Source organism: Podarcis tiliguerta, assembly GCF_965153285.1.
Source record: "Podarcis tiliguerta genome assembly, chromosome: 17".
Classification (NCBI taxonomy): Eukaryota; Metazoa; Chordata; class Lepidosauria; order Squamata; family Lacertidae; genus Podarcis; species Podarcis tiliguerta.
Genome location: NC_139550.1, coordinates 26,305,028 through 26,320,797, shown reverse-complemented (window position 1 = coordinate 26,320,797; position 15,770 = coordinate 26,305,028). Strand labels below are relative to the sequence as shown.

At 46.4% G+C, this 15,770-nt stretch overlaps 1 protein-coding gene across 2 annotated transcripts in view; it reads right to left on the bottom strand.

The window, feature by feature from the left end:
- The window catches only part of ACER2 (alkaline ceramidase 2), a 130,213-nt gene extending 121,775 nt beyond the window's left edge, over positions 1-8,438 (bottom strand). The window contains exon 1 of one of the 2 annotated variants that reach the window (XR_014506343.1): positions 7,814-8,438. Coding sequence is in view for 1 of the 2 variants with exons in the window: in XM_083420651.1 (XP_083276777.1) it covers positions 7,814-7,921 (108 nt within the window). In the remaining variant the exon portion in view is untranslated. The remainder of the gene's footprint in view (positions 1-7,813) is intronic. The other variant, XM_083420651.1, reaches the window with a different exon arrangement.
- Between the last annotated feature and the right edge of the window lie 7,332 nt (positions 8,439-15,770).

The following is a 15,770-nucleotide window of genomic DNA, read 5'->3' as shown; positions in this document are numbered from 1 at the left end:
CCCTGACACACAAATTGAGATAGAAGTGTAGACCAGGGGTCAGCAAACTTTTTCAGCAGGGGGCTGGTCCACTGTCCCTCAGACCTTGTGAGGGGCCGGACTATATTTGTTTTTTGGGGGGGGATGAATGAATTCATATGCCCTACAAATAAACCAGAGATGCATTTTAAATAAAAGCACACATTCTACTCATGTAAAAACATGCTGATTCCTGGACCGCCCGCAGGCCAGATTTAGAAGGCGATTGGGCCGGATCTGGCCTTAGTTTGCCTACCCATGGTGTAGAGAGACCTCATGCCATGCACGACTTAGACCATCACTTTGCCTGAATCAACTCTTTCTAGGACATGCAGTGCTCTCAACTGCCTGGAGAAGACATCACCCTCATGTTGACACAATACGAAAATGGTGGAGACCAACAGGTATGGTCCCCGGAAGACCACTGCCAAGGCTGCAAGCACAAAACCAGGAGTGGTGGCCATGAAAGAGGCCGACTGGGTTGTGGGCACATAGCTGTCAACTTACAGATTTGAAAATAAGGGACCAGCAGCCTCGAAAATAAGGGATCAGCAGCCAAAATAAGGGATTTTGCTGTTGTAAGCATACATTCGTAGGATTGACAGATGCTGTCAATCCGGCATGAGGCGGTTGCGGCGCGGCTGAAGTGCTGCCCTTCTGCGTCCCTCCCCATCCCCTCCTCTTCCTCCTCCCTCAGACAGCCTCCTCAGCTGCCACCACCGCTACCACCTACAGGCTTGCGGGCGGGGAAAGTCCGATGGAACTCCTCGCACCAGGACGATGGCGCCAGCGCTCTCTCTCTCGAGCGCGGCAGAGAACCCCGAGCCACTGCTTCCCTCCCGAGCCGGGCGAGCATGAAACCCGGGAAATTTAAGGGACATCATCAATAAGGGACAGCAGTGGGACACGGCGCTGGGATAAGGGAGTTTCCCGCTAAATAAGGGACGGATGACAGCTATGTGCGGGCATCCCCCAATTTTGAGCCAGAAGAAAGCGCTATGAAACACTTGCAGCTCGGTCTCCTTGAATTCCTCTTTTGAGGAACCCGTGCCCTTTCTTCTTCTTCTTCTTCTTCTTCTTCTTCTTCTTCTTCTTCTTCTTGCCGAGAGCACTGAAATACTTGCATGTGTAAGTTGAGCAGAAGTCACTTGGCTTCAACTCGTGGTACGTTCTGGTCCGAGCCAGCACTTCAGCCCTGGCAAAACACATGGGAACCACAAAATGGTGCCGCCCACCCTGCCAGGAGAGGACTAAAGATCTACAATGGGGACAAGGGTGATGGGAGACCAGCCGTGCCTCCTATTGGCCAAGAAGCTGCTATAGAGGCGGCAAGGAGCGCCCTGTCACTGTCACCACAGCAGCAACGGACAATGCATTCCTTGGAAGACAGATCTGCTGTCCCTGTGGATCCTGCTGCCTGAGTGGAGTGCGTGCAGGAGCCAGGCCCTGTGACCAGTAGGACTTCGCAGGACTGGGGCCTTCCTAAGTTTGTTCTGAGGAGGCAAGGAACGGCTGCACAGGTGAGGCCGACTGGTAAACTTGCTGCACCTGGTGGCAAGAGCCGGGAAAGGATATAAGGTCAGCATTTCGCTTCGGCTCTTTGCCACAGCAACACGTTCCCTGCCTTGCTGTTTTTGGCTCCTTGACTCCTTGCTTCTTGATCCTTGGACCCCTGACTTTGTGACTCCTTGCTTCTTGATCCTTGGACCCTTGACTTTGTGACTCCTTGCTTCTTGATCCTTGGACCCTTGACTTTGTGACTCCTTGCTGTTTGATCCTTGGACCCTTGACTTTGTGACTCCTTGCTTCCTGACCCTCGGACCCTTGGCTTCTTGACTCCCGGGCTCTCTGACCCTCGGACTCTTGGCTTCCTGACTTCTGGACCCCCGTTCCTGCTCCCACCCCGCCATCTTGCCCCCGGTCCCGACATCCTCAGCTGGGACTTTGCCTCGGACCGTGACACCATTGCCTCACTTTGCCTCATGGGAGAGCCAGCCATAGTTCAAACTCTACGACAGAACAATCAGTTGGCTTTAGCTTTTTAATTTTGGGGCAGCCTTGTTGTGTTGGAGGAGGGAGGGGGCGGAGAACCCCCAACACACCCCTTCCTTGTTGTTTGGGACACATCAAGAGGTCAAGAAGAAAGGAGATTTCCAACTAGATATCAGGAAGAATGTTCTGACAGTAAGAGCTGTCTCTCTAGGGAGATGGCGGACTCTCCTTCCTTGGGGGAGAGCAGAGGTTGGATGGCCGTCTGTCATGGATGCTTCAGCTGAGATGGCGGGGTTGGACTAGATGACCTTCTGGTCCCTTTCCAATTCTGCGATCCTATGATTCTATGCTCTGCGATTCCAGGAGACCAACGGAAGAGGAGCTAAGAGCTCTCTGATGAACGCAGCAATGGGGAGCGAAAGTTCTGCGGGGGCAGATTAAACAGAACCAGGAAGGGGGGCAAATGCTGAATGGAATTCCTCCCTGAACACCCTGCAAGTAGAAAACCAGCCCCGCAGTGAAACAGAGAGATAGCTAAGAGCAGGTTTCTCCCAGACATGGTATTGTTGACAGGCAGGGAGCTTTGAACAGTCAAACCTTGGTTCTTGAACAGCTCCATTTTCAAACATTTCGGATCCCGAACGCGGAAAACCCAGAAGTAAATGCTCTGGTTTTTGAACATTTTTCAGAACCCAAACATCCGGCGCGGCTTCCGTTTTGAGTTACCCTATTGAACTGAGGCTTTCGCTTTCAGTTTTTTAAACGTTTTGGAAGTTGAACCATCTTCCGGAATTGATTACGCTTGAAAACCGAGGTTCCACTGTATCTTGCAAACACTGGGAGTATTCAGAAACAGCATAAGGCTCTCTTCATCAACAGATTCAGCAGAGCCCAGTGGATAGACTAGGGTGGGCAATATGTCAATATATCATCCCAAATCGGTTTGAAGCCCATATTGTGATAATGGTTTCCTAATCTTTGACCTGGCAATATATCAGACTTCTGGAACGGATTATGTTTGCTGCTTTTGTTTTTCCTATTTATTTTACGTTTGTTTTTGAGGCTTTTTCGGTTGATTTGTTTTTGTGACTGTGTGGAACCCAGTTCAGCTACTGACTAATTGATTGTGCGACTGCGAAATGGATAAAAGCCCCCCATCCAAACAATGACTATCATTAGTGCAGGTAAGAAAAAAAATAATTTTAATTTTTATCATCTACAATACTGTCTTATTTAGTTTATAGTACATTGATTATTGTTTTCATTTTATGGATCAATGGTCTTGTTAGATAGTAAAATTCATGTTTAAAAGTCTGTAATGGGTTGATCCGTTTTGCATTACTTTCTATGGGAAAGCACGCCTTGGTTTTGTGACGGACATCTGGAACGGATTAAGTTTGAGAACTAAGGGACCACTCTGTACATAGCTCCATCCTTATTTCAGACATTGTGATATATCGGTATATTGCGATGTTTCACTGGTGATCTATCGCCATGTTGATCTATCACCATGTTGAAAACCAGGTATCGCCCAGCGCTAGCACACAATGGGAGGCCTTCACTGACAGAGTACTTTCTTCCATTCAGGGAAAATTTTAGAAACGCTGGGCATGGGGCAGGGGCGTTGAGGGAAAGGAAGGAGGAAGAGAGAGATGCATTTTTCCACCCTGTTCCGCTTGACTTTAGAAACAGCCTTGCAGATGGAACGGAAAGCACTAAGGAGCCTATTTTGTAAAGATTAAACCCCACTACTTTCGGTACAAGGCAGTTGCTAGAGAAGAGCAAATCCTTTTGAGTTGCTTTTCAAGTTTCAAAGCACAAGATATAATCCTTAATTTGGGCTGCATGGGGGAGGGGGGGAAGCACTCCTACTTTATATTCACTTCAGCTTCTTAATTGCAACCAGCAAACGGCCGTGAGGAAAGAGGTAATTTTTTCTCTTCTCTAGCTGTCACTAGAATTTTTTTGGGGGGGAGGAGGGGAAATATCAATCTTTTCCTTTTATATGTTGATGTTATTATTTTATACTACTCTAATAATTGTTGAATGTTACTTTTTGATGTAGGTTGCTTATTTTAAAGTTTTGTTTTATTATCACATTTTTGTATTGCATTAGATTGCTAGATCTTCAGCTTGTAAACCGCCTTGAGTATTATAAGGTAGAAAGACGGTATGCAAATAAAAAAATTGATAATGATATTTCGCCTCCCACCCCAAATCGAAATATGGAACGCTCTCCCCCAGGGAGACTCATTCATTCTATATCTTTAGGTGCCAGGCCACAAAGGTTCCTCTTCAACCAGGCCTTGGACTGGTTGTCATCTGAAGCCCTTTGAAAAGGTGTTGTGAAAAGGGGGATTCTTGGTTTGTCTTTTGTTTCTATTATGTATTTTCTGTTTGTTTTTTATATTGCGATTTTATGTTGTGAATGGCCCTGAGATCTACGGGTATAAGGGAGGTATACAAATTTAATAAATAAATAAACCTTGACGTTCAAAGTATGTCCTCATCAGAGCATCCTGCTGAGCCCATGGGTGGATTGATTGATTGATTGATTGATTGATTAATAATAAACCTGCTTGGGGACATCATGAGACAGAGGGCCAGGCCGGAGCCAGTGTTGAGAAGGCCCTGACTCTGGTTGAGGCTAATCTAACTTCCTTAGGGCCCGGGACCTCTAGGGTGTTGCTATATATGGACCTTAAGGTCCTCCGTGGGGCATACCAGGAGAGGCGGTCCCGTAGGTATGAGGGTCCTAGGCCGTGAAGGGCTTTAAAGGTCAAAACCAGCACCTTAAATCTGACCCTGTACTCCACCGGGAGCCAGTGCAGCTTGAAAAGCACTGGGTGAATATGCTCCCATGGCAGAGACCCTGTGAGGAGCCTCGCTGCAGCATTCTGCACCCGCTGGAGTTTCTGGGAGAGCTTCAAGGGCAGCCCCACATAGAGCGAATTACAGTAGTCAAGCCTGGAGGTGACCATCGCATGGATCACTGTGGCCAGGTCGGGGCGGGAAAGGTAAGGGACCAACTGCTTATAAATGTGGTATTAATTTGGGGGCTAAACTAAATTTGGGGGCGCTGGGCGGATCTTTGCACCCTGGAGGCACATATGCTAAAGACACAGTTTCGGACTGCAAGGAGCAATCTTTAAAGCGCTGAAGTGTCAACATGCTCCTAACAACAGGATCTTGAGAAAATAAACGCACTGACCTTTTCCAGGTGGCCTCGTGTTTTGAAGTCAGGTGGAAGGAAAATAATAGCACAATTTCTTGTTGCCTGTTTTGTTGTTGCTACCTCTATCCTGCGTCTGTGTGCGCACATTCGTACGCAGGTTGGGAGAGTTACGTTCAAATGTGGATTTCTGTTTGATACTGTTTTATTCTGGGTCACCAACAGCATTAAAGATCTTGCAGTGGAAAAACACACGACTTGTGTTTTCAAATCAGCAAACGAAGAAACGCAGGAAAGTACGCAACAATTGTCCCATGGGATGAGGGGCCGCTCCACACATTGCCACAATATTGTGGAGGTAGGAACTAAGTGCCGGCTTATAAATTGACACAGAAAACCAGGTGAATAACTTAAAAGAATCCCTCCTGACCAGAAAAGCAGGGAACCTTTTGGAGATGGAAGAAAGATTATTCTTATTCTTTCGGGCTGTTTAAACACGCAATTGACTTAACATAGGCGTGTGCAGTCCGAAGGCTAGTTAGTTTGCAAGCTAGTTTTTTTGTGGGGGAGGGCGGACTTATTAGCAGATTAAATTAATGTGTTACCAGCATGCAACACCATGTGCATCCAGGCCACATTTTTGCATGAATGCACAGTCCTCTATGTGTGAAAACTTATTTTTATTTTTATTTTAAAATTAGCAAAGATATATCATAATTGTGACAATATGTGTTGGAAATGTAAAGAAAAGGAAGGAACCTTTTATCATATGTGGTGGACCTGTCCCGAGGTGAAAGACTTCTGGGAAAAGATTTATAATGAATGGAAAAAAATGTTTAAATATACATTTATAAAGAAACCAGAGGCCTTTTTTCTTGGAATAACAGGTTTGGAATTACCCAAGAAAGATGTTGAATTATTTTTGTATGCCACAACTGCTGCTTGTATTTTGTTAGCTAAAAAGTGGAAAACCCAAGAATTACCAACAATAGAAGAATGGCAGATGAACATGATGGATTTTTCGGAGCTAGCCGACCTAACCGGAAGAGTCCGCGACCAGAAGGAGGAGGAGTATCAGGAAGAATGGATTAAATTTAATGATTATTTAGTTAAATTTGTTAAGTTAAACTGAAAATAGCTTGCAGATACCCAATGGGCTAAGGATTTTATTTATGTTAAGTGATGAATTGATATGTTTAATTCCATAAGGTGAAGATCTAAGGATGTTAATGCTTAAGTTAAATTTTATAAAAATTGGGATTTGGAAAACTGTTAAAGGGACATGCAATGAAATTCAACCAAAGGGAAGCGAGGAAGTCATTTAACAAAGTTAATAACTGTAATTTTCAATAAGGCTATGATTTATGTTTGTTTGTCTTGTGTGTTTGTTGTTTGTTTGTTTGTTTGTTTGTTTATAATATTGTGAAAACTAATAAATTTTTTGGACAACTATGTGTGAAAACCTACATGCAAGATAGCATTATTCCTACACAGAGCTGATTGCATGGAAGAATTTGTTAATATGTAAATCAGCCCTGAAAGCAGTCTTAATTCCTTGAGAAAAAGCTGTTTTTCTAAAGCTGGGAAAGGCAGACTTCAAGCTTGTGAACTCCTGATCAGGCCAGAAATTTTGCTCTCAGTTCAGTACCAGAATTTCCCTTCAAGTTTCCTAACTATCAGATGCCCAGATTGTAGCGTTTTAGTTGTTAGGAAAGCCTGCTGATCTGCAAATCAGCCAGAGATCCAGATCTACCTTTTCTAAAGCAATGTTAAAGCTTAAGATGATAACAGATGGTAAATTCTGCTTTGCTCCATTAATCCACTGCATGCAATTTAAGCTTTATCCTCCAATCTGAACAGCCTGAAAAAATGACAGTCCATGATCCCTGCTCCTCTCAAAAGGGATTCAAAGGACTGTAGACTTTTTCCAGCTCTATGGGGGATTCTCTGATTTTACAGCATTTCTGCCAGGAAAAACAAAGGGAAAAAAATCCAAGAAAATGATCTGATTCTCCGTTCTATATCTGCAAGCTATTCAGATAATAGAAAGATAGTTTGTTGTATTTTAAGGCCCCTCACTTTCTGAAAATTAGACCACTAGGACAATAAACAACCACTTAGTTTCTTAAAGTAAAACCGACCATAGTGTATTCTGTTTGTTTACCGAGACAGGCTCTCTCTTCGATTAAAAAAAAAAAACACACAGCTATTCGCCAGTAGCTGCAGTTTTAAAATACAACACTGGGTATCCTCTTCCCGTTTGCAAAATAGTCCTTTTCCCAATTTGACCAAGGCTGAGAACTGATATGAAGCGTCTTGCACGCGAGTCGGTGCCAAAGCAGAAATCGGAGCCCGACTTGAAGGTCTCCAGGATCCAATTGCGCCCAGGACCTCATTTGGCATTTCCACGACGCGGTGGCATTTGTTTTAAAAAACAATAATTTGTTGAGAAATAAGTACGGTAATTGAGCGGCAGGGAAGGGAAAGAGCCGAGCCGTGTGTGAACATCATGCATTCAGCCCCACCGTGCATTTGCACGTACTTCCCAATCCACACGCCCCCCCCCCCGCTTCCAAATGCACCCTCCTCCTCCTCCTCTCCGGACTCAGGTCTTGAGTTCGAGATACGCACCGTGTTGTAGAACTCGGCGATGCTGGGCACGATGGTGTAGTTGTCTTCGCACCAGTCCAGCTCGGAGCTGCCGGCCCGCAGGTGGTCCCACAAACGGAGCGTGGTCATGATGGCCAAACCCGGACAAGGACCATGGGGGGCGCGCGCAACGCCGACGCAACCTAAGCAAAAGAGGATCCGCGCAGCAGCATCCGCGCTGAGGGAGGCTGGTCGCTGCTGCCTCGGCTGCTGCTTTGTCCCTCTTCTGCCTGCTCAACTCCGCAACCAAAACAGCCCCCGCCGCCGGCTCTGGGAGCGCAAGAGCGCACGCCTCCCGCCAGCTGATCCGGCCCCCGGGGGCGCGTCCTCCCCGCCCACAGCGCGCCTGCGCAAAGTCGTTAGGCTTGCGCCGAGGCTGCCAGGCCCCCCTTGTCACGTGGTATAGCCCACAACCTTTAAGCGCTGCGCGCGATCCTATGCATCCTGGCTTGTTTGGACGCAGCTGCGCGCTCCCCGCCGCCCTGCTGCGTTCCAACTTGCATTTGTCTCTGGAAGGCAGGAGGGGGGAAAGCAGGGATTTTTGGGGGGGGGGTCGGTAGGGCAGGTCTAGCAGTCTGTTGCTCTTGCGCTGCTCTTGCGCGGACTCCTTTCGAAGGAAGCAAACGCGCATCGCTGTTCCTGTTGTTCTGTTTTGCGTGGGGAGGCGGGGTAGGTCTAAAGTTTTGTTTTAAGTGCATGGGACTTTTCATGGCAAAGGGCCAAGTTCTTAGTTTTTCCACCCCCCCAGAACGCTTCCTCAGGATAGATGAAGGATCCAAACACGGCGAGATGGGGAGGAAAAGCGTGGCTGGCGGAGGCGGTGCAGTTTGCCTGCAGTCATGGGGCAGGCCGGGCAGAGAGGCAAGGGAAGGGGCCTTTCAGGTTTCAGGATGCGCCCAGACTTGGGGTGCAGGGAATAGAAAAGGCCTTGGGGAGAAGGTGACCCCGTTGTTTAAAGTATAAAACCCGGCCGTTGCCCAGATATGCCGCCAGGTCTTGTTTTATTTAAATATGAGCTGACCTGTACAGTTGGAAAGGGACCCCCCCAAGGAAACTCAAAGCAAAAATTTGCAGGAAAATGGGATGGTTATAGAAGATATGTTCGAAAATATAATAATAGTTTTGACCCCGTGCTAGCATTCGAGTGATAAAGGAACTAAAAGGAGGTGGATAACAATTAAAGATTTATTATGCTTTCAGAATGTATTAGAAAAATTATACAGAAAGGTTTATTGTTTTGTGGACATTCAAATGTAAGATAAAACATATGCAAAGGGACTTGACAGGAAGTCAAAGTTGAAGAAAAGATTTTGGAAGTTAAAAGGGGGAAAATACTTACTTTCATTATCATTTTGAGTGCGGGTGTGTGGGTGTCTGCACATATCTATGTTGTTGTACGCAATGCTTGGGAGGAAACAAGACGGTAAATAACAAATAACAAACTAAATATCGATGTATGTAATTTTTATTTCTTAATCATATTTAGTGGTAGTATGGCTGTATTGTTTTTTTGTAACATAAAATCATTCAATAAAAAATATTTTTTAAAAAATGGAAAGGAACCCCCAAGGGTCATCCAGTCCAACCCACTGCAATGCAGGAATCTCAGATAAAGCATCCATGGCGAACCCCTGCTTGAAAACCTCCGAGGAAGGAAAAATCACCCCCCCACACACTTCTTCTTTCTGCCCCCTTCCCCATCTTCACAACCTCTCACACCAAATGGAAGTAATCTGTAGAAAGGACTCATGTGAATGTTGTACGTCCCCTTGTTAACGATGAAACACCTTTAATTAAAAACAACCAGTGCTTTTTCTTCCGGAAAAAAGGTGGAGGAACTCACCACCATTGCCGTCGTTTCCCCCCCACCACAAGCACACTAACCCCCCCCCCCGGCCACCACCGTGTGCCCCTGAGTCAGGCAATTGTTCATCTATGTTGTCAGAGGTAGGAACCCTTTTCCCTTCCATTGACCCATAGGAAAAATCAATTTGCAGCTGCAGCTGATACCTGGTCAAGGCCAAGTGGGCAGTGTTTGCTGCACTGCAAGATTGCAAAGTCCTCTCCCCACAATCTGAGTCTCTCTCTCTGCCATCTCTAGGGTGCATAGAATTAGGTTGCGAGCCCCTCGGGTTCCTCATCCCAGCTGTAAACTGGCAATGGTTCTCCAAGGCGTTGCAGGTAGCAGTTGTTCCCAGGCTTACCTAGATATACCAAGGACTGACCCGCTAGGCAGCCTTTTTTATGCAACATGCAAGTTACTGAAAGGGACACTGGTGGCGCTGTGGGTTAAACCACAGAGCCTAGGACTTGCCAATCAGAAGGTCGGCGGTTTGAATCCCCGCGACGGGGTGAGCTCCCGTTGCTCGGTCCCTGCTCCTGCCAACCTAGCAGTTCGAAAGCACCTCAAAGTGCAAGTAGATAAATAGGTACCGCTCCGGCAGGAAGGTAAACAGCGTTTCCGTGCGCTGCTCTGGTTCGCCAGAAGCGGCTTAGTCATGCTGGGCACATGACCCGGAAGCTGTACACCGGCTCCCTCGGCCAGTAAAGCGAGATGAGCTCCACAACCCCAGAGTCGGTCACGACTGGACCTAATGGTTACCTTTACCTTTAAGTTACTGAAAAAGCTAATAGCAGTGACCTTCAAGGAAGACAACTGCCTCTCTGAGGCTTTGTAAGGTTCAGCTGCAAAGCAGTAGGAATCAGGCCTATCTAATTACCCAAAACTGTTGGTATCATACCTACATTTATTTAATTATAAATAAGCACCCAGAAACTAAAGGAGACCATCTTTCCTTCTGCATTGTCTTCCTTTTAATGTAGCATCGAGCTGCTGCTTTTTATCCTCTTCACAAACATACTGTATTTTTTGCTTTATAAGACTCACTTTTTCCCTCCTAAAAAGTAAGGGGAAATGTGTGTGCATCTTATGGAGCGAATTCAGGTTGCGCAGCTATGCCAGAAGCCAGAACAGCAAGAGGGATTGCTGCTTTCACTGCGCAGCGATCCGTCTTGCTGTTCTGGCTTCTGAGATTCAGAATATTTTTTTTCTTGTTTTCCTCCTCCAAAAACTAGGTGCATCTTGTGGTCTGGTGCGTCTTATAGAGCAAAGAATACGGTACTTGAAAGGGGAGGAGGGCAAGAACCTAAACTGGTGCACGGGCCCAGATTCAATATTCTGAGCGACGTAAACGAAGGAAACGTCACGCAGCTTTGCATGCTTGCGAACACTGGGAAGCTGGAACAGGAACAGCAGAAGGGAAAATGACCTGTGCTACTCAAATACATCAATAGGATCTAGGGAAAAGAAGGAGACGTTTTTCTGAACAATCGTGACACGTTCTTGGCTGGGAACAGGGTCACGTCGCTTGTTGGACATGCAAAACTAAACAGAAGGGCACACTTCCTGTCGCCTGCAGTCTAGTGTTTCTTTTGTTTGAATAGCTGTAAAGCTAATCCTCAGAATGTAATTCTGGGGAAGAAACTGTACAGGAGATGGAATGACATCAGTGCAGAGTCAGAGAGACGAGATCGTTGTAAAGGGAGACCGGAGACTTTGTCGTAAGCAGTGTAGTGTGAACTCCCAGGCTGTGGCACGTCTGGTTCCACTCTGGATGTACTAACCCTTTGAACAGAGCCATAGCGGGGGGGGGGGGGATTGACCCCAGTGCAGTTTGGGGAGGTGCGTTCCTCTTTTTTTAAAAAAAATAAAAATTATTAACAATCTCAATATATAAAAATATCAAAATATATCTTATTCATTATTTCCCCCTACCTCCCCATCAAACCCTCCCTCCCTACCCCCCGAGACTGCCCTCAGCTCCTCTCTCTGATTTCTCAACACATATTATTCTCTGCATACTGTAAAATTGTATAAATCCTTATATCTATCTGCTATGTTAACAATCAATAAATTTGTGTATGTTTATTCAAAACCTGCCAAGAAGTCCAATTGATTTTGTTGTCTTTTTAAGTAATTTGTAAAAAGTTTCCATTCTTCTCTGAAGTCACATTTGTCCTTATCTCGCAGTTTATATGTCAGTTTAGCCAGCTCTGCATAGTCCATCAATATCTCTTGCCATTGTTCTTTTGTCGGGGTTTCCTCATTCTTCCATCCTTGCGCTATCAAGACTCTTGCCGCTGTTGTAGCATACATAAATAAATTATTTGTTTTCCTTGGCAGGTCTTGTCCTACAATCGCTAACAAAAATGCTTCTGTTTTTGGGGGGTTTTTTTACAAATGTGATTTTAAACATTTTCTTCAATTCATTATATATCATTTCCCATTTTTAAAAAAAATTCTCTACATTCCCACCACATATGATAAAAGGTCCCTTCCTTTTCTTTACATTTCCAACTTATGTTTGACCCGGTTTTATACATTTTTGCTATCTGTATTGGTGTTATATACCATCTGGAGAGGTGCATTCCTTACAACGCCCTGCCGCGTCCTGAGCTGTTGCGTCCTTAACCTGGGATGTGGGTGGCACTGTGGTCTAAACCACTGAGCCTCTTGGGCTTGCTGATCAGAAGGTCAGTGGTTTGAATCCCCGCAACGGGGTGAGCTCCCATTGCTCTGTCCCAGCTCCTACCAATCTAGCAGTTCAATTGATTGATTGATTTTATGGTGAAAAGTTTTTAGAATGTTGGATTGTTTTCATTGTTGTTAGCCGCCCTGAGCCCAGCTTTGGCTGGGGAGGGCGGGGTATAAATAAATTTTATTATTATTATTATTAAAAGCATGCAAGTAGAAGATAAACTGCGTTTTTGTGCGCTCTGGTTTCCATCACAGTGTCCCGTGGCCCAAGAAGTGGTTTAGTCCTGCTGGCCACATGACCCGGAAAGCTGTCTGTGGACAAACATCGGCTCCCTCGGCCTGAAAGCGAGATGAGCGCCGCAACCCCATAGTCGCCTTTGACTGGACCTAACCATCCAGGGGTCCTTTACCTTTTACTTTTTACCTTTCTCTTAACCTGGCTTAAGGTGTCATCTGAACTCGCCAGATGCTTAACTGTTAATGAATTGCAATCAACCCACCATTTGAAAAATAAGACTTTAGAGACATCTTGCCCCAAAATGGCAACTAGGCATCCTGTTATGGTAGCTGTAACCTTGGTTTAAGGAGCCATTTGGCGCCTAGTTTATATACCTGAGTTTCTAACACTGATGCCAACCAACTCAGCAATGCTCCAAACACCTTCCCATGCATTAGTGCTGAAAAGCATTCTGCTAGTGTTGCGATTGTTAAGAGCCAATTATGAACCTCAAAAGCTCCTTTCAGGAACACAGGAAAAAGGTGCCTGTCTTATACGGAAGTGGACCATTGGCATCAGTCTAGCTCAGCATTGTCAACATGACAACCAGCAGCAGCCCTCCAGGAGTATTTCCTAGCCTTATCAGGAGTTGCCAGCATTTGACCCTGGGACCTTTGAATGCAAACCACAGGCTCTGCCATTGGGCAGGGGAGATAAGAAGCCAGCAGGACAGTCCATTTCTGCAGGGTAAATTGACTTGAAAGCCTTTTCAAAACAGCATCTTTGAAATGTGCATTTCTTCGTCATCTCAAAAAGGGCCAGTGCTTATGCATAAAATCTACCAATCTGTATAAATTCAACCAGGTATTTGATGGTTCAAAGAACACTTGTCCCTGGCACCTATGAGAGTATGTAACTGTCCTCAAATGTTTTTAGATCTTCTTAATGTTTTAAAATGCTTATTTTTGCATTGTTTTTCAACTTTTTTGTTTGCCACCCTGGGCAAACAAAAGGGATGGAAGGATGGAATAGAAATGTAATGAATATGATTTAATAGTTTCACTGTGTCATTTCTATCTAGCTGGTAGAATTTCTTATATCCTAGCAAAGTGTTAGATCATGTACCAAAGCAAGAAAGCAGATAATCTGTTTATTAGGCACTGTTAGGTTATATTCTCTAGTCACATTTTTTTTAATTGTTACTGGTTTTCAGTAACATAGCAATGAACAACTTGTTAGCTTGGGATTCAGAGATTATTATAATCAATGATACCGCCACCCAGTCTATATCAACTCAAATGCTTCGTCTGCCTTGGGTAGCTTTGGCAACACAGCCGTAACTATTACTCTGCTATGGTTAGAGGCAGGATAGTTGGCCGTTTAGCTGTTTCCAAACCAAAATGTGGGGGGGTGGAGGGGCACTGGATGCAGTGAAAAATCAGAAGAACACGTTTTCCAAATGCCAAAGGATGTATTTGTACCCAGTGAGTAGCAAACTCCAGTTTTGCCTGTCCTGAATCCAGATTCAGATTCCCACCCACTCATGGATGTAGCTTAGATTTTTGTTGGGGGGGGGGGAGAAAGTCAGCTATGTATTTTTTATTGTTTTTTATTGATTGGGGGGCAGCTGTCTCTCCCTGCCCCCCAGTGGCGTAGCGTGGGTTGTCAGCACCCGGGGCAAGGCAAGTAATTTGCGCCCCCCCCCCGCTGCACTGTCCCTCCCCCAGATAGTCCCTCGCTCTCTCTCCGCACCGCACCGCACGCCTGGCACCCTCCCCTCCACAGTGGGCGGCGACCCGGTGGCTCGGATTGGATTCGCACAGCCAGCACTGCAGTGAGAGAGAGAGAGTGAGCCAGGTAGGGGCAGAGAGCTGCGAGTGCGAGTGCCCCCCCCCGATGTTGCGCCTGGTGCGGCCGGCCCCCCCTGCACCCCCCACGCTACGCCACTGCTGCCCCCTCTGGCTACTATGCCCATGCACCCACTTAAATGGAAAAAGTCCGACCATTGTGACTTTTCTTCGTTATTCCAACCCCCTGACACTTTTGAATGCCCCCTTTTTTACCAACTGGCCTTAACCACGGCCTGGAATAGAAATGCCAAGAGCTTTTGTCTACGGTGCCTTGAAGAAGCCCAAGCCCTCGAAGAACAGAAGAGCAACCTTCCTGGATCAGGCCAGACAACCACCTGGTTCACCCGCACTCTGTTCTCACAGCGGCCAGGGGAACCTGCAGGCAGACTCTGACCCTCCAAGTGTCCCTATTTTCCAGGGACAGTCCCAGATTTACAGATGCCGTCCCGGTTTCTGAATTGATCATGGAATGTCCCGCTTTTCCTTAGGACACCCCTAATTTCATCAGTGGGACGCAGGTGGCACTGTGGGTTAAATCACTGAACCTCTTGGGCTTGCCAATCAGAAGGTCAGCCGTTCAAATCCTTGCGAGCGAGTGAGCTCCCGTTGCTCGGTCCCTGCTCCTGCCAACCTAGCACTTCGAAAGCACGTCAAAGTGCAAGCAGATAAATAGGTACCACTCCGGCGGGAAGGTAAACGGTGTTTCCATGCGCTGCTTTGGTTTTGCCAGAAGCGGCTGAGTCATACTGGCCACATGACCCGGAAAAACTTTCTGCAGACAAACGTCGGCTCCCTCGGCCAGTAAAGCGAGATGAGCCCCCTCAGAGTCGTCTGTGACTGGACTTAACGGTCAGGGGTCCTTCACCTTTACCTTTAATTTCATCAGAGAATTAAAAGACATCTTGAAGGCAGCCCTGTATAGGGAAGTTTTCAAAAGTTTTATTATATTTTTATATATGTTGGAAGCCACTCAGAGTGGCTGGGGCAATGCAGTCAGATGGGGAGGGGAGTACAAACGTGATGATGGTGATGGAATAATAAAGGTAAAGGTACCCCTGCCCGTACGGGCCAGTCTTGACGGACTCTAGGGTTGTGCGCCCATCTCAAGAGGCTGGGGGCCAGCGCTCTCCGGAGACACTTCCGGGTCACGTGCCCAGCATGACATCGCTGCTCTGGTGAGCCAGAGCCGCACACGGAAACGCCGTTTACCTTCCCGCTAGTAAGCGGTCCCTATTTATCTACTTGCACCCGGGGGTGCTTTCGAACTGCTAGGTTCGGCAGGCGCTGGGACCAAACAACGGGGATTCGAACTGCCGACCTTTCGATCAGCAAGCC